This window comes from Cottoperca gobio, chromosome 17 (assembly GCF_900634415.1).
Source record: "Cottoperca gobio chromosome 17, fCotGob3.1, whole genome shotgun sequence".
In the NCBI taxonomy this organism is placed as follows: Eukaryota; Metazoa; Chordata; class Actinopteri; order Perciformes; family Bovichtidae; genus Cottoperca; species Cottoperca gobio.
In genome coordinates this window covers 21021266-21045023 of record NC_041371.1, presented here as the reverse complement: position 1 = coordinate 21045023, position 23758 = coordinate 21021266, and the positions used below count along the sequence as shown (strand labels likewise).

Here is a 23758-nt window from a genome sequence, read left to right as displayed (position 1 = left end):
AGCAGCTGCACCACACAAAGTAGTCGCGGTGACTGTCAAGCACAGGCTACAAGCTAGAGCGGAGCAGGTTAGCCATACTTCACTAACGCGGGGGTAATGTTAGAAGTCCTCACATGCGACACCACTAGACATTTATCGGTTAATTGCTGCATGAGTTATTTTAACACCCACTCACTAAAGCGAAAGTTTCTTTCATACATGTTTTCCGTCTCAGATGTGATGACAACTCATGTAATCGTTAGGTTACCTGCTAACGATATAATAATTTAAAAAAACGCTGTGACATTTTCAATTACTGCTAGTTACAACGTTAGAGTTAGTCGCTACCATTCCTCTGTCAAACTGAGCGAAAGTAACTTTACATAACACATTACACACTAAAGCTATATGCAGTGGTGCTACAGGGCTCCCCTGTATTGCGATTACTGATTTTTATAATATTTGTGGCATCCCATGTTAAATGATGGTATTCCAGCAGTGTGTATTTAGCATTTTATATGCTGCCACCATGCAACTCCAGCATTGCATATGTCAAATATTTACCACAAGCGTTTCCATTATTGTGCACAGGTCAGTGGTTCTTATATAATTTTGTTTACTTCTTTCTCACAGTTGGTTGACATCGCTCATCTGATAATTACCAGGCTCTGGAAATAGCAGATTTGTTGGCACGACCATGCCTCCAAGGCCCTCCTCAGGAGAACTATGGGGGATGCACTTGATGCCCCCCAGCATCCTAGTGGACTGCCTTCTGCCAAATGGCATGATTCTCACGTTGGAGTGCCTCCGGGAGGCCACACTGATCACAGTCAAGCATGAGCTATTCAAAGAGGCCAGGAAGTACCCTCTTTACCATCTGCTGCAGGAGGAGAGCTCCTACATCTTTGTCAGTGTCACCCAGGAGGCAGAGCGGGAGGAGTTTTACGATGAGACCAGGAGGTTGTGCGATCTTAGGCTCTTCCAGGCCTTCCTCAAAGTCATTGAGCCAGTGGGCAACAGAGAAGAGAAAATTCTCAACAGAGAGATAGGTATGGTTGATGAATTATTATGCAGTTACAAACACCCTACTGTTCTATACTGTAATGTACTGTAACAACCGTTGGCCTTTGCAATGTCATTACCCATAGTGAGGAGAAAACACAATACTGTTTGCATTAAAGGGAGAATTCTGCAACTTTTTAGGTAGATGTCTAAATTGATTATAAATAAATGAAGTCCCTTGAAGCAATACATTCCTCAGTGCCTGCTGTATTGACAGAGAATGTGGAGTTCTCTTGCTCGTAGAGCCGTGCCAGCCATACCTACATGTACCAGGATGCATTGTCCGCAAGCTACTGACGCCCAACCAAGACATAGTGTAGCCGAGTTGTGCCGATACTTATGCAGGTAATAAAATAAAAACACGGAGGCTCCGTTGTCCGAATCAGCGTGAACCAAGACGCCAACAACTCCGTATTATTTCCCACATTGTCAGCTGCAGCGCATTACTGCTTCAGTCCTTCAGTTTTTATCTTTCACAATAAAGCCCAACTTAAATTCACTCAGCCTTGGGCTCTCTCTGCTGCATTTCTTCCGCAGTATACTCTGGGTCCAATAAATATGGACAAATATTGGAGTCAAAGCATTGTAAAATGTATTCTCCTCCATAACATCCTCTGCCCTCATATTTTGGGATGCCATTTTCGTTGTTGGAAACGTAACTAATTTGCAATACAAGCGCAGAAAACAAGGGAGGTCTGTTTATTGAAAAACTTTATTTTTCACAATGAACTTACTACAGCTTTAGGAAGTTCTGTATTTGAGCAGCATCCAGAGCATGGCCCCTGCTGCTCAGAAGAATCCAAGCTGAACTAGTGCTCAGCTTCCTTCGGTCAGTGTAGCACACACTGAGGAATGTATTGCTTCAATCGACTACATTTACCATCAACAATGATTGCGTGGAAAAGTGGCACATTTCTCTTAGGGTCACATATATGATGTTATGCGTTGCAAGGCCCACATTTCACATGCTATGAAAGATGATTTTATTAGGCTCTTGTTTTTCCTTTTAGGTTTTGCTATTGGAATGCCTATATGTGAGTTTGATTTGGTGAAAGACTCAGAAGTGCAGGACTTCAGAAGGAACATTTTAAATGTCTGCAAAGAGGCTGTAGACCTCAGAGACAGTAACGGACCCCACAGCAGGGCTTTGTACGTATATCCTCCCAATGTAGAATCGTCTGTGGAACTTCCGAGGCACATCTATAACAAGCTAGATAAAGGTAAGACATTGCACTCTGGGCTGTTTGCACCTTCTCTGTGTATAAAACAAATGCTAGCATTTTTCTTCAGTTTGATCGTTTATTCTCTTTCCCTCAGGTCAAATCATTGTAGTCATATGGGTTATTGTGTCACCCAGCAATGACAAGCAGAAGTATACCCTGAAGATCAACCACGACTATGTGCCGGAGCAGGTGATTGCCGAAGCCATCCGTAAGAAGACGCGTAGCATGCTGCTCTCCCAGGAGCAGTTAAAGATGTGTGTGCAGGAGTATCAGGGAAAGTACATCCTCAAAGTCTGCGGCTGTGACGAGTACTTACTGGAGAAATACCCTCTGAGTCAGTACAAGGTAATCTAATTTAATTGCGCTGCGACTGATGCTATTGTACTCAGATGGGGAGAAATCCCCTTCACATCAATTTATCATCCCACACAAATATGCTTGGCATTTATGACGTGAAATTAGATTTATGAGAAACTGTGCTTCCTGTTAAATGTGCTGATTCAAGTATAGACTGTATACACATCATGTTATGGTAGGTACAAAATACTGAATGTTTCAGTTATTGCAGAGTTATACCAATCATTTATATGTTGAAGAATAGGGCTGCACCTAACGATTCTTTTCTTTATCGAGTAATCTGCCAATTATTTTTTCAATTTATCATTTCATCTATAAATGGTCAAAAAGTAGATCAAAATGTCCAAGTTAAGTCTTTAAATGTCTTGTTTGTTCAGTCCCAAACCCAAAGATATTCAGTTTAATATGGTATAAAACAGAACAAAGCAGGACATCTCCACATGTAAGAGGCTGGAAGCAGCATCTTTGGTTTGGATGAAGAAAAAGAATATACAGAAATATTAGACATCATGAATTATGTGATGACAATTTGTTTTTCTGCCATTTTTGCATAATTACTTTAACCATTAATCCATTATCAAACTACCGGTAGTTGCCGATTACTTTTTCTGTCGAATTGTTGCAGCTGTATTGATAAACCTAGACAATTATATGAATGGCTTCAAAATGTCTCCCCGTGTGTCCTTGACAGTATGTGCGCAGCTGTATCATGCTGGGACGGATGCCCAACTTGATGCTAATGGCGAAAGACAGCCTGTATTCCCAGCTGCCCATAGACAACTTCACCATGCCGTCATATGCCAGGAGAATATCCACAGCGACGCCATACATGAACGGGGAAACAGCCACCAAGTCTCTGTGGACTATCAACGGAACGCTGAGGATCAGGATACTGTGCGCCACTTACGTCAATGTCAACATCAGAGACATTGACAAGGTACACCGGAGTGGTGCTGTGACTACTACATCCTGTTTTATTTATAGCTCTTCTGGTTTGACAATAATAAATTCTGACTGTGATCTCACATCTCCTGCCTTGGAGGTTATCAGAAGATGTTGCACAATGCTCTTCACTTCATGCAGTCAGAAAAGCAGTAAAAGGTATCATCAACACTCGAGGGTTTAGTAAATGTAAGTGTTGTTCTTCTGGCTGCTCTAGATTTACGTCCGGACTGGGATATACCACGGTGGGGAGCAGTTGTGTGACAATGTCAACACCCAGCGCGTGCCCTGCTCGAACCCCAGGTAGCACAGAATGAAGACTAATACTCTGCCATTACACTCAGCTTTGCGACAGTAATGCGATTGACTATGTTAATGGCGCCGTTCCTGTTTATTCCAGGTGGAACGAGTGGCTGAACTACGACATGTACATTCCAGACATCCCCCGTGCTGCCCGACTCTGCCTCTCCATCTGCTCGGTGAAAGGAAGGAAGGGAGCTAAAGAGGTTAGCAGTAAAATGCTACATTAAAGTGATCATGGTTTATGATTTCAGCTTTGGTGTATTTGACAGCGTACTGGTGGCAACAACAAATGTGTTGAGCAAACCCTCCTTGCATGCATTTTTCATGAACAATAACCTCACATTGCGTCTGCCGTGTTCAAATGTTCACTATTTTCTAACATTTTAAAGACCAAATGATTAATGTAGAAAATATTCAGCAGGTTACTCGTCAATGAAAATAATCGTTATTTGCATCCCTAGTTTAAATTCGTACTCAAATCTATTCTCGTTTTGATTCTTATTATTAACAAAGTCGGACAATGTAGGCATGGGAAGTAAACAACTTCCCTGTGTGCTGCGCTGCACCTGTCTGTTGTATAGCCCCAAGCCTTTGCCTCTCTAATCATTTTCATATGCATAATCTTACTGGTATTTTCCTGTAGGAGCACTGTCCTCTGGCCTGGGGCAACATCAACCTGTTTGACTACACCCACACACTAGTAGCAGGGAAGATGGCTCTCAACCTATGGCCTGTCCCGCACGGCATGGAAGACCTGCTCAACCCTATTGGCGTCACAGGCTCTAACCCCAACAAGGTGAACAGCGAATGTTATTATAAACATAATGCTCCCTCACTCCCAGTGCTCCCAGTAATGATCTTATAGTGTTCTTATTAATCTGTGTGTTTGTACAGAGCAAAGAGTGGTCTGATAAACAGACACTGCTCTCCTTTGGAAGGTTTTTGTTTTGTCTGTTTACTAGAAAATGTTTTTGCAAGCACAATACTCTCTCCTCTCTCTGCTACTGTATATGCCAAACATATTATCATATCATTTAAAGTACACAGATTTTCCTCAATTAGATGAACTCTTGAAACACTAAGATGGGAGAATATTATGGTACAAAATACAATCTTTTCAAAGCTTTTCAAATCTGCTCGAGTCTGCCGCTGACGTCGAGGCCTCATGACCCAGGTTTAATCGAGCAGGTGACAGCCTGTTGAGTTTCAGAGCTGATTTTAATCCACCAAGCCTCTTATCCAATTAATGAAATGCTCATTGACACAGGCACCTATCTTTGGATACAGTAAACACCTTTCCCCTTCCACCACTTTCTAAATCCTCAGGAAACCCCTTGTCTGGAGCTGGAGTTTGACCATTTCAGTTGCCCTGTCAAGTATCCTGATATGACCATCATTGAGGACCACGCAAACTGGAATATTTCCAGAGAGCTTGGCTTCAATTACTGCCACACCGGTTTGGTAAGATAACAAGCATTTCACTAACAGACCGCGCCATTTGTACCGTACAAAGTAGATTTATTAGAGATGGTTAGAGGATTCCGGAAAGGTTGGGTAAGGGTCGTATTCGTGGGATGATGGGGTCGAGGGGAGGGATAAGAAGGGGGATGAGAAGGGGTTGAACGAGGCACGATGAACGAGACGGGTCGGGTACAAATCCTGGACTTTGTTGTTGTGGGGCGATGTTGCCAGCGTTGTGCCACTCTGCTGGGAGAGGAGGAGGAGAACGGGGTTTCAGGGGGGGGGTCGTGAAAAGAGACGAACGGGAGAGAAGAAGGTTAGATGCACTTTTATAGGTCTGCACAGGTGGTTGAATTAGGTGGGAAGAGAAGCGTGGTCCAGGCCCTAAACTTCAGTTGTAATAACTTAATTGGTTTTGGTTTTTTACGATGTGTTTAATTTCCCTTATCCGATTCATCATGAGATCTGTTTCTTTAGTCTTAGCAGCCACCACATTGTAGTTCACTTACACCACAGAGGCAACTTAAAAGGTATAATATGTAAGATTTATGCATTAAAACGACGACACCGATGATGTAAAGAAACCCAGAGAAATCTGTCATTTTAATCCAGGTCCATTTCATTTGGTTGCCTGTAATGTTGTCTGGCAGAAGATCTTAAGTTATCAGAGAAACAAGCTGAGCAAACGTTAGAGGTTAGATCGCTCCGCAAACGTTAGAGGTTAGATCGCTCCGCTCTTTGTCCGTTGGTTAAACGCTGATTTTAACGTTAAACTTTTTTTATTCAGTATTTTCACTGGTTTGTCTCACGGTGTGCGTTTTGTTTTGGAGAGGAGGAAACCTCTGAGGATAATTCAGCTTCTGATGAAAACCTCCTGAGCTATGAACAAAGTGAGAAGCTGACCGCAGTGACGACAATAGTGGTTAAGACAACAACTCCCATGATCCAACGCTACCTTTTTAAGACTATGTTTTGTATGAGATACCCCTAGTGGCAGAAAATTACATATTGTGCGTTTTAATATCACATTTTCATTAATATTAAGTTTTATGTGACACACTTCTGTGCTGACATTGTTGTTCAGTTTATTAAACTCTGTTACATGTGGTGTCATAGAGTAACAGACTGGCACGTGACAACCCCCTGACCGACACCGATAATGAGCAGCTACGCCAGGTGTGTAACAGAGACCCGCTGTCTGAAATCACTGAGCAGGAGAAAGACTTCCTATGGAGGCACAGGTAATGTGTGTGCGCTTGTATACTATACAATGGGGTTTCGGGGGGGGGTCACAAGAGTCATTGTGTATCGTCATGTGAGGCTGAGCTACATGTCATTCAAGTTATAACTAACTATTTTAGACAAGACTGCGTCAACATGCCAGAGATCCTTCCCAAGATCCTCCTGGCTGTGAAATGGAACTCCAGAGATGAGATTGCACAGGTAAGCTCAGGTTTCTACTGCTGACACACCTTTATTTAAAGGTCATCAAGCGAGTGCCTCACTTGTTACACTAATGCGTCTCAGCTAGGGTTGGGTATCTTTTGGATTTTAAAGATCCAGGTTCTTTATTTCGATTTTAAAACAGGTCACACACTTATTCCACAGAAAAAAAAACTTATTTATGAAAACCCCCGGTCTCCCCTATTGAAACACTGAAACCTGTCGAAGTGAAACAGACAGGAGCCAGTAATTACAATCAGCCAGCTGCCCGATTGCATCACTGCTCGCAAAAGTAAAAAAATAAAAAATCCCTTCATTGAAATAATTTTCCAGAGCTTGCTTCACGAGCGACATACTGACTTCGCTCTGCCCGAGTCTCTGTCTCACAGACCCGGGGATGTGAGGGGGAGACCACTGCTGCGGCAAACGGCCATCGGCCGTGGCGCATGGTCTCCTGTGCTGACAACTCCTCCCATTGTGCCAAGAGAAAACTAAAACAAAATGTATCTCTGTGCAGAGGGTTAGTCTAGAGAGAGTGTTGATGTGCGTGTTTAGGAACTCGTGATCAGAACTGAAGTTCTCCTTTTTGTTTTTTTTGGGTACCTGGCATTTTGCATTCACTTCTTACTTGGAACTGAGTTTTGTTTCCCAACTCTAGACTGAGCTGATATTTACACATAATGTGCACACTAACACACTGTCTCATTTATTATAGGGTTGTTTTAAATTGCTACGCAAAAAATAAAATAAAATAAATCTATATATCTATTGAAAGTCAATGTAAGCTTTTCTTTTTCAATTTCAGATGTATTGCCTCCTGAAGGACTGGCCTACTATCAAGCCGGAGCAAGCCATGGAGTTGCTGGATTGCAACTTCCCTGATCCTATGATCCGAGACTTTGCCGTAAAGTGCCTTGAGAAATACCTAACTGATGACAAACTCTCACAGTACCTCATTCAACTGGTTCAGGTGTGTTACATCCTCATTTCTCTTTAAATACAATTTCATTAAACAGTGTGAATGTTTTTCATTATGACATGTAAGTCTGTTAAACGTTGATGTTTCAGTTTCATATACTGTATTTAGGCAAATATTAATATTGTTTTGGTATTTTCTATGTTTTCTGTGCCTGTGTCCAGGTTCTAAAGTATGAGCAGTACCTTGACAACCCTCTTGCACGCTTCCTGCTGAAAAAGGCATTAACCAATCAGAGGATAGGACATTTCTTCTTCTGGCATTTAAAGTGAGTTAATTCAAAGACGTCTTCTGTCAAAGAATTTGGAGCTGTTTGTACTTGAAAGATTTAAACTGAACGTCTGGTCTTCAAGAGAGTTTTGTGAAAACTGCTTTGGGATACTCTGTAATTGTATGGAGGCTGGACACATTATCTAAGGAAGCCATGAGAAGCAAGGGAGAAAAACCTTTTTTCTAAGTCTCATCTAAATATTTCTCTTTTCTGGGATTTATTACTTGCCAGCTGAATTTCTTTTCTTTTCTGGATCAGCTTTCTAAGAGTTTGTAGTGGTAATACTCATTCCAGCCACAAGAGGCAGAAGTGTTCTGAAGAGGACTAAAAGCATAAATGTTTTAATTTCTCCATGCACTCTAAACATAAGGTACATACTGTATATTGTGTGTTTAAAATGAGTATAAAAACAACAAACACTTAGATCCTGACAACAAAAATCACCTGTCAAACTGTTTTTTCAATCTGTTTTCACAGATGAAAAGAAAAGCAACTTAGAAATATAATTCTGGCAAAACCTTTTTTCACTTATTCTAAAATCAAAAACACAGTAATAAAACAAAAACTATTCAGATCAGATTTGGGAATTGGATTACCAGATTTGTTTTCCCTCACTTGACTTTCAAGGCTTCCATACATTTCCCATTAAGACAACTTCTTAAGCTTCTTTTCTTTCTTTCCGCCTGCACGTGTGTAGGTCAGAGATGCACAACAAGACAGTGAGCCAGCGGTTTGGCCTGCTGCTGGAGTCGTACTGCCGGGCCTGTGGCATGTATCTGAAGCACTTGAGCAGACAGGTGGAGGCCATGGAGAAACTCATCAATCTCACTGACCTCCTCAAACAGGAGAAAAAAGACGAGGCACAGAAGGTAATCTGACAGCCGGCAGCTGTTAATTGTGATCCACTGAATCGTTGAGTTTAATCTTGACAACATCTGGACCTGTCGGGCCACAGAGGTGCCCCAGTACGGTAGAGCAGTAGTGTTTGGACAGTTGCTTTTCAGCTTGCTTGCTGCTTTATGTATTTCCACCACACATTTCTAAAACAATCCTGAGTGATCTTTACAGTAATAGCTATAGATTCATACAGAGTAGGGCTGTCACAATATCAGATTTACACTGCACAATTATCGTGGTGAAAATAATTGATAACGTTTTTAATCACAATATCTTAAGAAAATGTGGTGGAAAATATATTAATAATCAGTCAAATTCATCTTTAACTTTGTTTATTGTGCGTTTTATCTTTTGCAAATGAATTACACTCGTGTGTGTGTGTGTGTGTGTGTGTGTTGGGGAGGGAGACAAAGTGACAACACAAAGAAACAAAAATAAATTAATAAGCGCTTGATTATTTACACAATATCGTCATATGCGTATTATTAACGTTTCTTTAAATAAATATCACATTTATCGTCAATACTGGTAAATCAAAGCACCACAATACAGAATATTCTTAAATAAAAGCTCGTGATTATGTCAGCTTTGTACTTTTTGCATAATTCGTATTTCCACAATATTATTTCCATCCAAGTCATTATGTTTTCTGTTTTTACAAAAACGCTGTTCTGTTTAATTCTGTTTGACTGTATTTTGTTCATCTGTCTTGAAGTTCAGCTGCGGTTAATAAAAGTCAGCACTTAGAGATGTTTCACAATAAAAGCCTTCTAGGGAAGTGAAACGAGCAGCAATAGCAAATGAATGCAGATCAGAGCACAGGGACAACGTTTCTTATAAAGCAGGGTTTAGTATTAACATTTATTTTATTTCTATTGTGCTCAAGTGAAGCCTTCACTTATAAAATAACGACACTTATTTTGAATTGGGCACTATTTAACAGTAACCAAATAAACTGTAGACATAGTAAACCGTAATAAAGTCAAACAGGTGTCTAAACTACTACATTGATTAGCTAGCTAACTAATAAGTTAATATCTAAATACGACATAACTCAATACCGTATTTTCCGCACTATAGAGCGCACTGGATTATAAGGCGCACTGTCAATGAATGGTCTATTTTCGATCTGTTTTCATATATAAAGCGCACCGGACTATAAGGCGCATTAAGCGAAACAAAACAGTCAGATAAGTCAGTCAGTCAAACTTTATTAAACGTGTTCACAATAACTCAACATTGTTCAAACGTTAATGAGCGTATTCACAATAACTCCCAACCTTGTTCAGTTGTAACACGTAAAAAAAACAGTCTGATACCGCCAAATCAAACGTCGTCTTCTTGCTTCCTCCACTTCCGTACCATTGATTCATTAATGTTGAATTCTCTCTATTCCCATGTTCTACTGCGTGACTGATAGCCTTGAGTTTGAAGTCCGCGTCGTAAGCGTGTCTCTTGACAGGTGCCATTTTGGGGTCCTTATACACACACACTGTAATATTATGGTGAAGCACAGTATGTATTACTCCGCGACGCTCCTGACTACGGTAGCCGTAATGCTGCAAGCGGTGCGTGTTATGCAAGTACAGCGCGTATCCCTATGCGTAGCTAGACAGTTAGCTAACATGCAAAAGTCCTCCAATAAAGATGCAAGGTTTGCTTTCTTGACTTTACTGTTCTTATTTTACTTCGTAAAAAGACAAATAGTTTCCAAGGCTCAAGCATCACAGACACAAACACAGTTTTTTAGCGTCTCTGCTCCACGTGTTGATCTCGCAGCTCCGTAAACAAAGATCCTCGCAAAGCAGAAGCGCTCACTCTGACACGCCCCCAGCAAACCAAGGAGCGCTCACTCTGAGTCAAAAAACATGTCCCAACTCTATAAACATAGAAATAGGCAGCACAGTGCGGCTTTGTAGTTTACAAAAGTCGTACTAAAACATTTTGACAGAGCGCCGTGTACCACACAAAATCGCTTCGAGATCAGTAAACACAACCAGAATTAATCCATATATAAAGCGCTCCGGATTATAAGGCGCACTGTCGCTTTTTGAGAAAATTAAAGGCTTTTAAGTGCGCCTTATAGTGCGGAAAATACGGTACTCTCCTTCTTCTGTGATGAAATGACCAGCGTGCAGCCGCACAGCACACAATTACCTCATTGGGAAGTTTAATGAAAAGTAATCTAAAAGTAATATTTTAGTAACTCAGACATTGGTTTCTATCCTTTAAGGTTCAAATGAAGTTTCTGGTGGAGCAGATGAGAAGGCCTGACTACATGGACGCCCTGCAGAGCTTCACCTCCCCACTGAATCCAGCACATCAGCTGGGAAACCTCCGGTACATCAGCACTCATCTAACGCTCTCCTCTGAAATGGCTGGCATTTAATATTAATATTTAATAGTCATCTGTTACTCCTCCAAATATTTATCAGTCTTTTCGAAATCCACATGAACCTCTTTTCACATCGCTATAAATTAGATCCAGCAGCACTTACTTATAAAAGGAAAGTTCACGGCAGCATCACCGATCTGTTTTAACCAAATATTGTCTGGTCTAGCTGAGCTAAGAACACGGACTCCATCAGCGTTCTCTTCTCTTCACTTGTTCAACTGACTTAAGCAGATTAGAGAACAGATGGATATTGTCACAACGATTTTCTCAACCCCCAAAATGCAGTCACTAAACTGCAGGTGTGTGGTTAAGATCAAAATGAAGGTTGAGTTCGAAGATGGGTGTAGTCCGAGCAAGAATGCCGGAGGTTAGAGGGGTATGAAGTGAGGAACTCGACCTCACTTTACGCCCCTGGCCTGATCAGTGACGCGGCTGGTGTGATCCCATCGCAAGATAGTTGGCCTTATTTTTAGCATTTGCAATTATTGGAGAAAAACAGTTGAAAAACATTCGAGCAGTGGCCTCGATGGCCAACTCCACTCTCACAACCCCGGCAGTATGTTGATCTGGCTATGCATCAGCGTCGACGTAAAATGCTCCAATCATTGGTTAGGGAAAAGCAGACAGAAGATGGAAACTCATTTACGTGTTGATATCAGGCACATTTACTGGGAACTTAGTGTCTTTCTTTCTATCATGTTTTGCCTCTTTAGATATATCCCTGTTTCTGTTTCAGCCTGGAGGAATGCAGGATGATGTCATCAGCCAAGCGACCCCTATGGCTTAACTGGGAGAACCCAGATATGATGTCAGAGCTGCTCTTTCAGAACAACGAAATCATCTTCAAAAATGGAGATGGTGAGTTTAGTCTCTGTGTTTTTCCACTTGTATCTCTCTCTTGCTGCCGCTCTCTCTATTTGCCCACCCGTGCCTCTGCGTATCAACACACACACACACACACACACACACACACACACACACACACACACTTGGAAAAAGCTCTTGCTGAGCATGCAGCATAATTCAGTCTAAGCCTGTAGGGCATATCATGGCACACAAACACAACCTCATCCATGTTCTTTACACGGAATTCAGAAAGAACAAGTCACATTATTGGAATCACACTTTAGCGCAGCTGCTTGAGCATTTTGCTGCACCATCTGTGACCAAACTGATTTTGACAGCTCTGCTCCATAATGCATGGTGGGGTTGATCAAAGAGCAGCTAAGCAGCTAATATTCACCTAACTGTCACCCACCTCCTTGTCTCTCTCTGCCTCTGCAGATCTGAGGCAGGACATGCTGACGCTGCAGATCATTAGGATAATGGAGAACATCTGGCAGAACCAAGGCCTTGATCTCAGGTAGGCTCCTCACTTCACCATGACAGCACGGATGCAGGTGCACATTAAACAGGCGCTGGATACTTTCATGTTCTGCAACCCGTACCTGAATGCAGATTAGTGGCAAGCCACCTCAAGTCATTTAGTATGAAGTCCATCACTGCTGCCCTAATTATTTCTGCCTCTCTTTACGTCTTCCTCTCCCAGGATGCTGCCGTATGGCTGTCTGTCAATCGGTGACTGCGTGGGTTTGATTGAGGTGGTGAGGAACTCTCACACCATCATGCAGATCCAGTGTAAAGGAGGCCTAAAGGGGGCACTGCAGTTCAACAGCCACACACTGCATCAGTGGCTCAAGGATAAGAACAAGGGAGAGATGTGAGTGGAGACAGCAGTGATTTATACGGCTGATCTAGTCTTCTGTAGGGTGTGGAGAGTTGGTGCTAATGTAGACTAATGTGAAGACGTGGGGTTCTTTCACACCTGTACTTTTATTTATTTGTACCTGTGTTTTTTTTAATAAACAAACCAAGAAGAGTAAACATGATGTTATACAGACGGTCAGGTAGAGCTGCAACAATTAGTCAATCAACAGAAAAATGATTGCCAACTATTTTGGTACTATATTAATCGTTAAAATAATTTTTCATGCAAAAATGTCAGAAAATGCTGTTTTCAGACTCAAATGTTCAATTTTGGTTATCTAAGTTTTGGACTGACAAAACAAGACATTTAAAGACATCACTTTGGACATTTTTCACAATATTTTTAGATTTTGTAGAACAAACGATAAATCGAGAAAACAATCTGCAGATTGATCGATAATGAAAATAATGGTTAGTTACAGCCCTACGGTCAGAAGTTCATGCAGCACTTTAATGCTTCTAATATGTTGCCTATATTTATTAGCATTATTATTATTATTATTATTATTATTATTATTATTATTATTATTATTATTTGTATTAGCATTATTATTCTTCTTCTTCTTATTATTATTATTATTATTATTATTATTATTAGCATTAGCATTGTTAGCATTATTATTATTACTATTATTATTAGCATTATTATTATTAGCATTATTAGCATTGTTAGCATTATTATTATTATTAGCATTATTATTATTATTATTATTATTATTATTATTATTATTAGCATTGTTAGCATTATTAGACAAATTGAGCGCATGTTATAAATAAAGACTAACGGGTACAGTAATGATTCGGGCTTATCACTGCTGAATTGCTGTCACACTTTAATGGACTTAATAAACTGAGTACTAAGAGTCTGATACGAGCACATACATGTTACCATGGTTACCAAATGATTTGCACAAATAGGTCCTATACATTGCTGATATATTACAGATCAATTATAAGATTGCTTCCTGAACTGGTTTCCCCATCAGCAGATGGATTTATTATTAGTTTAGCTTTTGAAATCCTGCTACAATCACACATCTGCCATCATGAAGTCATTTGCTTTCACCCCACAAACGGAGCACATCCAGCGGTCTTGGTTTACACATTTTGTTCTTCCTTTTTATGGGAATAGTTGATTACAGCCACTTAATCCTCTCTGGGACTTATTTTCCATGTGTTTGATATCTTAGGTATGACCAGGCCATAGATCTGTTCACGCGCTCGTGTGCAGGCTACTGTGTAGCCACATTCATCCTGGGCATAGGGGACAGGCACAATAGCAACATTATGGTCAAAGATGATGGACAGGTAAAGATTACGTTTTGATATCCTCTATGTTTTATATGCATACTCTCTGTTCCTCTCTGAAAGACTTCTTTAATTTCTTACGTGTCTTGTGCTTTCACAGCTGTTCCACATAGACTTCGGACATTTCCTCGACCACAAAAAGAAGAAGTTTGGGTACAAGAGAGAACGCGTGCCCTTCGTGCTCACACAGGACTTCTTGATCGTCATTAGCAAAGGAACTCAAGAGTGCACCAAAACAAGGGAATTTGAAAGGTAACACAGGGACTTATAAAACGTACCAAATCAAAATGGGAGATTGAGCTTTAAAATGATGATATGTAACATTTCCACGTTACAATGTCTAAAAACAACTAGAAATATAATGTATATGTTGTCGGGTACTTACATTATCCCAAATGTTTCCAACAATGTTCAAACCAAGAGACATTTTAATCAAGGTAATGTCTGTTTCATTTGGTCGCCTGTAATGCCGTCGTTTCCCCTTCAAGCATGCGTCATAGATTGACTTTTTATACAGTTTTAAGTCACATTTTTTGCGAGACACTTTAACTATGTAATTTAACCTGATGAAGGATTTTAGTCATCGGACGTCTGGATCATAAGTCATCAGAGAAACAAACTGAGCAGCAATAGCAGTCAGCTTGCAACCTCTCCATCCTTTGTGCGCCAAATTGCATTGAAGAAACTCAGATCTTTAAGGTGAAAGTGCTTTATTCAGTGTTTCACCCGGGTGTACTTACCTCATCTGTTTGTTTTGGAGAGGAGGAGACCTCTGTGAATAATTCTGCTTCCAGTAAAAACCTCCTGAACGATGAAGGAATAAAGCTGACGACAGTGAATGAAATGGACGCCAGCAAACTCCGTCTTTTGTTATTGTTTTGATTGAGATACCCCTAGTGGCAGAACATGTTGTGCGTTTAACTATTCTACGTGACAGATTTGTAGAATATCCTGCCTTTGTCTCCCTTTTGTCTTTTCTTCCATTCTATTATCCTTTTTGTATTTGTTATCCTCCCCCCTCAGGTTCCAGGAGATGTGTTACAAGGCATACCTGGCAATCCGCCAGCACTGCCAACCTCTTCATCAACCTCTTCTCCATGATGCTGGGCTCGGGGATGCCCGAGCTGCAGTCATTTGACGACATCGCTTACATCAGAAAGACCCTGGCCTTGGACAAGACCGAGCAGGAGGCCCTGGACTACTTCATGAAGCAGATGAACGATGCTCACCATGGCGGCTGGACTACCAAGATGGACTGGATCTTCCACACAATCCGCCAGCACGCCATGAACTGAAGCGACGAATAACACTAGAGAGGAGTGAAGGACGGTGGCAACAGCAGCACACTAAGAACTAAAAGAATATTGAGAGGCGAGCGAGGTATCCCAAACACACTAAGGCCTGGTTAATACTTCTGCCAGCGTGGGACTCTGAACATGACACAGCGGTGCTCAGACGGGCCTGTTTCAGGGACACAATGCCTAAATGCTCTTGTTTCTACAGGTTTATGAATTTTCTTCTCGCTGCACTATGAACTTCAGAAGGCAGGGTGGAGTTAGTCTTCATATGATCTACGTGGAATGGACCCCGACAACATTGGCCTTCCTAGTGTGAACAATTTATGGTCAAAGTTTTATTTTTCATAAATTCTTTTTCATTTGTATTTCTTTTCAGTCCATCTTCAACCATCAGCATTAAGAAAGGAACATCATGAAGCGGTGTAACTTGAGCACAGCCAGCTTTTTCTAATATTTCCACTACCTATTTTGAAGTGATGAAGACGGGGATAACGGTGCACAGAGCCGGGCCAGCTGAGACAGACTGAAAGGGGACGATGAGAAGCCTGGCCCCTTACAATCATAAGAAACAATCCCACTCTTACTTCTGAACTGACAGATGATGTGTTGTTAAACACTTAAGCTAGCATTTAACGCTTTTGGAGCAAACTTAAATATCAACTTTATTTTTAACCTACAGCTGACGTGTCCAGATGAACTGACTTTTGTACAGCAGTATATCCAGACTTGTATGCATTCAGTGCACATATTCCTTTTTTGAGTCTATTTTCTACTGAGCCAAAGTACGAGATATGTAACCCCCACTACTCAGCAGTCTTATTGTAAAGAAAAGAAAAGAAATAGTCACTACTATTCCAAGTCTCTCTCGTGTGTACTCGGCACTGATCTCTGCAGTATTTGTTTTTGTTTCGTCTAATCAGTATTATTCTGTGTCCGATGTCGGGGCACGAATGTCCGTCATCCACCCCACGCAGTCGGAACCCAGACGGACCGGGGAAGATGCTCAGCCGTATAAGATGATGTGAGTCGGTCTTTGTTATCCAGCTGATAAAGGCAAGAGACGCAGGGGAGAAGGATGTGCAGTGGGCCTTTCGTGTGCTGTTACACTATGCAAGTTGTGATATATGTAATATATATATACTGCAAAAAAGAAAAGGAAAGTTGAAGCGGAGAGAGACAAGCTTCTACCCCGACATGCGCACACACACACACACACACACACACACACACACACACACACACACACACACACACACACACACACACACACACACAGACAAGTGTGTCAGTGAACTTTGTACAGACAGTACATGGAAGAGGAAGAATGCTGCACTGTAACGGAATCGACTACTTCTTCCCAACAAAAAGAACTGTGAGAGACGCCTTCGGACCCTGCCTTTTCGCTTCTCCTTACCAGGTTTATATTCGGAGCTTCAGTCTAAGCCATCTGTAAAATGTTTGATCTGCTGAGTTTTGCCTCCTTGTTCTCGATCACACATACGACAGATACTTTAAAGCAATGCTTCGCTCACAAGATGATCATTCGTATATCAAGTACTCGCCCCGTGTTACCTTGAATTCATGAAGAAAACGTTGTTTTTCTCACAGGCTTCCAGGGTGAACAAAGAATCCAAAAACTGAGAAAAGTCTTGATGAATGGAAGTAAATGAGGCCGCGTTCAACAACCGCACAACTACATCCAAACATCCGTTGACAACCTCTCACACACCTCTGCAGTATAACCACAGTCTCATGTATCTCATGCTCACTACTTCACAAACAAGCGTTTTCTAAAACCTTACTATTAAAACCATGGTTCCCACAGGTCGTTGATATCCTTGAAAGTTTGTGAATTTGAGGGGAAGAAAGCAAGGCCTTGAAAGTTTTTGTAAATTGACATAAATCATTGAAAGTGCTTGAGTTTATATATTTTGTGCCAGAATAGAAATTGAAGTTCTATCGATGTTTTTTTCCAGCGAGCTTCAGTAAAGCCTGCGAGTTGTCATTGTAAAAAGTTAGTGTAATTGACTGACTCGTTTCTCACACCTGTGCAGGTTCTTTGAATTTGAGAGAATTGGGCCTGGAAAGTCCTTGAATTTTATGTTTGAGAAGGTATGGGAACCCTGTAATACACTTTTGCATAAAGTCTCACGAGTACGAAGTGTTTTAAATGGTAATGTTTTAGTGCGAATGTGTTGAAGGTAGTGAGCATGCGACTAATGATACACGAGACTGATGACACTGCAGAGTGCTGTGAGAGTTTGTAAACGGATGCCTTGATGTAGTCTTCTGTTGTTGAACGCAGCCCCATTTACTTCAATTCATCAAGACTTTGCTTAGTTTCTTGATTCTTCGTTCACCGTTGGGCTTAAGTTAGCTTAAAGAGTTAAAGGTAACACGGGTAGTAATTGATATACAAAGAGTCGTTTTGTGGGTGAAGTTTTCCTTTAGGACGGACTCTCTCCTCACATTTGCCATATGGTCCAAGATCGTCACATCCAGGTAGAGAAAAGTAACCGAAGTGAATTTCTTTTTTTCAACCTTCCAAGTGTCTTCTTCCCTCCACTTTCCTATGATTGTCACCCTTATGTGTGGAAGAATAGTCTTTGCAGGTTTCGCTCACTGCACAGACGCATACGTAAGAGGTAAATGTAAATGTTCCAGCTTTACCAAATGAAACACAACAGGGCGGTTTCCTGGACACTCAAGTCTGTCTGAAAGTCCAATTTTTTTGTTTTTCTGTACATGGCTACAGACTGAAAGCTGCTCAGGAAACCGATCCTACTGAGATGCATGTGCTTCTGTACAGGCTACAGAGCAGCGGGCCGGACCCAAACTGAGAACTAGACCCCATATACGTTGTGGAAGAACTCTCTGAAAGATGCTATTTCCCTTTGTACTCGTTTTCTGTTTCTCACACTGCATTATGCATGAGGTCCTCGAATATCTACTTTTGTTTTTTGTTTTTGTTTGACCTGATGTTGTTTACTTGAATTTCATGTATAGAAATGACCTTGTTACTTGTGTAAGGTACAACAAAGTCACCATGAAGGTAACAGATAACTGCTACTACATGTGCAAATGCTTTCCTTGAATAACTACAGAGGTAATATATTTTTGTATTTTTAAATGTAAGCAAACTCGTATATGTAACTGCTAACCGAAAAAAAAAAAGGAGGAATCATGCATAACCGTGCACCATCCTCATACAAAGCCTAGTAGACAGCTTCTAGTTGTTGAAACGATATGAATGACAGAGCAGAGGTGGGTTGTTGAATGAAGGACGAGGACTTGATGCTGTCAGAGTACGATCTTCACATCAAGTGGAGATCTCTTGCCCTAAGTGGAAGTCAAGCACAATAAGGAGGAAGACGCTAACCTGCATGTTTTAAAAAAAGAACCAGACTCCTATGTTAGTTATATATCCATCTGTATATATATATCATGAAACCTCTTCAAATATTTGTTTTTGTCATCCTCATATTACCATGTCTGATAAGAAACTGTATGCATTCATTTATTGTACTGTTGAATAAAAACATTTCTCCCTATCTAAATACATTACTGGGCTTTTTGTGACCTTGCAAATGTGTGTAATTTAAAAGGTGCTTTGCATTGTTGTGATAAAGAATGACATTAATGCAGGATAATGTAAACAATTTCTTGAATTTGTGCAATCTTCTGCTGTTTGAATCCTAAATACCCTCACACATCACACACTGAATCAGACAAAAGCACTTTGTTACGGAAGAGTAATGTATGTACTTTAGAATTCTGAGAAAAGGTTATCATGGGAAAACTAAATCGGCTCTTGTTTTTCTGAATTAAAAAACTCATTTACTTGAGCTGGACTTCATGAAAGCAAACATGTCGCGCCTGTTTAGTTAATCCAGCACTGAGAAAACTGAAAGGAGTGCTGTTGAGGCACAATCCCCTGATTGTCTCTTGAGTACCACGTAGCCAGCCTGAATACATCTCCGATGCATCATATATCCGTGAAGCGTGTCGTACCGGTTCAACTGACCCTGGAGGAACACAGCAGATCAGAACAGGCTTCACTGAACCACTGCGCACAGTCGACAAACTCAACAGCCATCTATAATATTACTTAAATGGTAAATGGACTGCATTTATATCGCGCTTTTCCAATATTTGTGTTTTACAACAGGTCAGCATTCACACATTCACATACGACCCTCCAACGACCACTGTACCTCCTGAGCCACAGCCGTGACATAAAGACATGAGTATCTCCCGATGTCTCAAACCAAAATAAAACGGTTTAAACTAAACAGGCTTGCTTCCATGAAATCCAGCTCTCAAGTAAATGAGAGCTTCTCCTGGGATTGTGTGGTATCTTGTTCATTCAGAAAAACTGAATAATAATACATATCTTTCTCAATATTCTGAGATAATCTAAATAATTCAGAAAAACGGGACACTTTTGCATTCCGCTTATGTATGATGCATTGCATCCAACATTACACAGAATATGTTTCAGTATACAGCAAGTCTCCAGTGATTTAAACAATATCAGATCTTTTTTTTTTATCATCTTATTTTCATCTTTTATGTTGATACCTTTCCTTGTTGAATGGCGTGTGTGTCTCCTGGTCACTCCTCACTGGGCTGGGAAACCTCTGGAGTTCTCTAAAATAATTTGGGAGCTGAGACCAATTCTTTACACTTAGGGAGGTTTCTGCAAGGCACAAGAGGACAAGGCTGAGACTGAAATTGTAATCTGATTGGCTGTATGCCCTGGTTCAAATGATATAAAGTCATGAAGGAGACTGCATGCTGGACCTCCACAGAAGTCTGTACAGTTTGCCCAGAGTGTATCTGGAAGTCAGCCTGCCCACTGCAGCCTCACTGCATATCTCAGCGGAGAGATGGGCTAAGCACTGTGTGAGCTTCACAAGGCCCACCAGCAGAGCTCCGCCGCCCAGCATCAGACAGGGCCACAGCAGTACAAACACAGTCTTCTTAAAGGTGTATTTTCTGCTCAAGATGACGTCCCCGGGGTGCCCTGTGCGGTCAGTGAAGCACGCTGAGGTGATCCCCAGCTGAGCGTCCAAGCTGCATTTCACTTTCAGGACTTCATCCTCAAGTTCTGTTCTGTCCATATGACATTTGGGTACGTAGAAACACTGGGAAAGAAAAGATGATTCAAGTGTGATTTTTCATCAAGTGGCCTGCTCGTTACAGTCGGCTGATTGCAATCAGTGAGATGAGCTGCGAGGTTCTTTTTTGATTCAACAGCCCTTCCTAGCCTCCATGTGCTGCACCGCTACCGAAATGTTTTTCATACGATTACTCTGAATGGAGCAGAAGTGCAGCATGAGAGCGTCTCCTAATAATATCTGCCAGTTTATTCACAAGGGTGCAGGAATCAGAGTAGTTTTCTATGCTGTCAGCTAGTTCAGCTTTTTGCCTTCAATTCTTTCTCAGGTGCTTGCTCAAGTCCCCGCTCAGATGTCTAATATGAAGACATGAATGACTGAATTAAGATCTACTATACTAAGTGGTCCTATATGTCAGTTATAATACATAGACATTAAGTGTTAATGCTTAAATCCACTTCTCGGTGTCTCAAATATCCTGCAGGTGTTCCTCCCTTACAGTCTGGTGTGAAGCAGATCCCAACCCGAGGCGCATAAAGCTATAAGGTAAGACTTAAAACCTGGATTTTACAGCCATAAATCCCTACCTCAGGAGCGAGGAGGACCGACTCCTCGTCAAAGTGGAGAAAAGCCCTCTGATTGGAGTCGCTGAGGTTAACCGTCACCCTGAGGCAGGGCACATTGCTCACACCTCTGCAGTCCACCCACTGCTCCAGGATGTCGGCCTGCAGCAGCACACAGCGGACCTTCTCCTCCCAGTTACTGGAAAACAAGAGGAACATCTCAGTACACAAGCCAGGCCTTCCAACCCTTGAGTGTAAACCACACATAGACACACTCGCACCAGAGAGGCATGGATCCTTTCTTCTTAGATCTCTGATGAAGGTTGTTCCTAAGTACAGCCTCAAGACGATCACATCGAGACGCATCGCCAGCAAAACAAACAAACATTGTTTTCCTCCCTTGCGCTGTGCATCATATTTTTCTAGGGTTTTCGACACATGTGAAAGTTTAAATACTCTCAACTTTCCCCACTTTCCTGTTTTGATGCTGGTAACGAGAATGACCTTATGAAGTCTACTTTAAAGTCATTCTTTTCACGTTATCCATCCAATTGATGTTGTTTTGCAAGGGCAGGAGCTTCACGTCTGCTTGAATAATTTATTTTCCCATTTATCACCTTTAATCAACAGGTTGCGCACGCAACCCCGCTTTTTTGCAAAACGCTCTTTGCCAAGCGGCCACGCCTGTAGCGGCGCGTCTCGGTGTGATCAGGGCCCTACTCCTGTTTTTGTATTTTCTTGGTAAAAAAAATGGCCTTCCATAACATATAGTTTGCATAAGGTTCTGATAATATTTTTTTTGCTATTTTTGGACGGTTTGTCAGACATTTTTAACTAAACACTTCTTTAATAAATCAAAAATATAATATCCAGTTGAATCAAAAATGCCAAAACAATTGTTAGTCATATGACTTCCCTTCAAGCACCACCAGACAAACTACAGTGTACCTGTTAACATAAGGTTTGACCATCGTGATGCTGACCACGAAGAACATGAGCACAGAGAAGGCCATCATGGTGAAGCCCAGCAGGAGGGCTCTGTCCTCCCCGACACTCGACACTGGCGTCTGGGTCCGAACTCGCTGCTGCCCCCCACGCTCATCCAGCCCTCTACTCCACTCCTGCTCCTGCGCTGTCACTGTGTGGAGTAACTCTCTGTGTTTCTCACACACATACACAAACACATACACAACACAAACACATACACAAACACATACACAAACACATACACAAACACATACACAAACACATACACAAACACATAAACATACACATACACATACACATACACATACACAACATAACACATACACATACACAAACACATACACATACACATACACAAACACAAACACATACACAAACACATACACATACACATACACAAACATAAACACATACACATACACAAACACATACACAAACATAAACACATACACATACACATACACAAACACATACACATACACATACACATACACAAACACAAACACATACACATACACATACACAAACATAAACACATACACATACACAAACACATACACAAACACAAACACATACACATCACATAATGATTTAATCCAACAGTGATACAAATAAAATATTTGTTTCGATGTGTCAACAAATTTTATGTACAACTCAAAAATGTATTTGGTTCATTTGATTAATTTTCTATACAAACTACATGATTCCCCTTAAGGGCTGAATGTAACCTGCGGGTTTTTAGCAGGTTTAATGTTTACCATGTTCACCGCGCAGCAGGAAGCGTGCATCTACTCACCTCTCATCCATGAGTAGATGTACACTTCCTGCTGCGTGGTGATACGGTTGGTGAGTGTAGTTCTGTAGGAAGAAAATAGTTCCTACATGAGAGCATCTAGTTCCATTGTATTAGAGAGAAGACAGACATCTCTACAGCTGATATCTCCAACACTCTGCACCTCACAACAAACTATCTACATTAATAAATAGCTCTACAGGTAAGAGGGGAAATGTATAGTTTTGATTTTGGGATGAACTGTCCCTTTAATAAGCTAAATCTGTGTATTGTCCCTTTTAATGCAATAATAATTGATTTGATTAAATTCAAACCTTTCAGATCTATCTTTCCAGACACATACAGTGTGTTTAAGCATACATGCTCATATGTGTTCAGATGTTGGAAATCTGAATGTGAAGCTTTGTTAAAACTTCACCTAATAAACTCCACTCAGTGTTTTCCATTTCCTGCTGCCGGGCTTCTCTTACCGTGTCTGCCGCCTGCGGGCACCCTGCAGGTTGATGTTAACGGGGACGGTGGACGACCTCCGGGGAGAAGCTGTGTTCAAGAACATTCCCACTCCTATATCTGTCTCTGCCACCTTCCAGCCCCAAGTACAGTAAGTTCAGTT

At 41.2% G+C, this 23758-nt stretch overlaps 2 protein-coding genes across 2 annotated transcripts; one reads left to right on the top strand and one right to left on the bottom strand.

Moving 5' to 3' along the window:
- Positions 1-676: 676 nt before the first annotated feature.
- On the top strand, positions 677-19233 carry LOC115022421 (phosphatidylinositol 4,5-bisphosphate 3-kinase catalytic subunit alpha isoform-like). Its single transcript, XM_029453398.1, is given in 21 exon segments — positions 677-1028; positions 2052-2261; positions 2359-2609; positions 3313-3558; positions 3781-3866; positions 3964-4069; positions 4510-4662; positions 5193-5327; positions 6444-6568; positions 6689-6770; positions 7576-7740; positions 7911-8014; positions 8715-8886; positions 11148-11254; positions 12046-12167; positions 12594-12672; positions 12859-13029; positions 14267-14384; positions 14485-14636; positions 15408-15453; positions 15455-19233. Coding segments are annotated over 21 exon segments (3207 nt in total). The 3' UTR covers positions 15680-19233.
- Positions 19234-20460: 1227 nt separating this feature from the next.
- Positions 20461-23701, bottom strand: kcnmb3 (potassium calcium-activated channel subfamily M regulatory beta subunit 3). The gene is made up of 5 exons (XM_029453401.1): positions 23616-23701; positions 23149-23210; positions 22314-22503; positions 21363-21564; positions 20461-20847 (listed from the first exon to the last, which is right to left on the bottom strand). The coding sequence occupies exons 1-5, from the start codon at positions 23699-23701 to the stop codon at positions 20461-20463; spliced, it is 927 nt and encodes a 308-aa protein (XP_029309261.1).
- Positions 23702-23758: the final 57 nt, after the last annotated feature.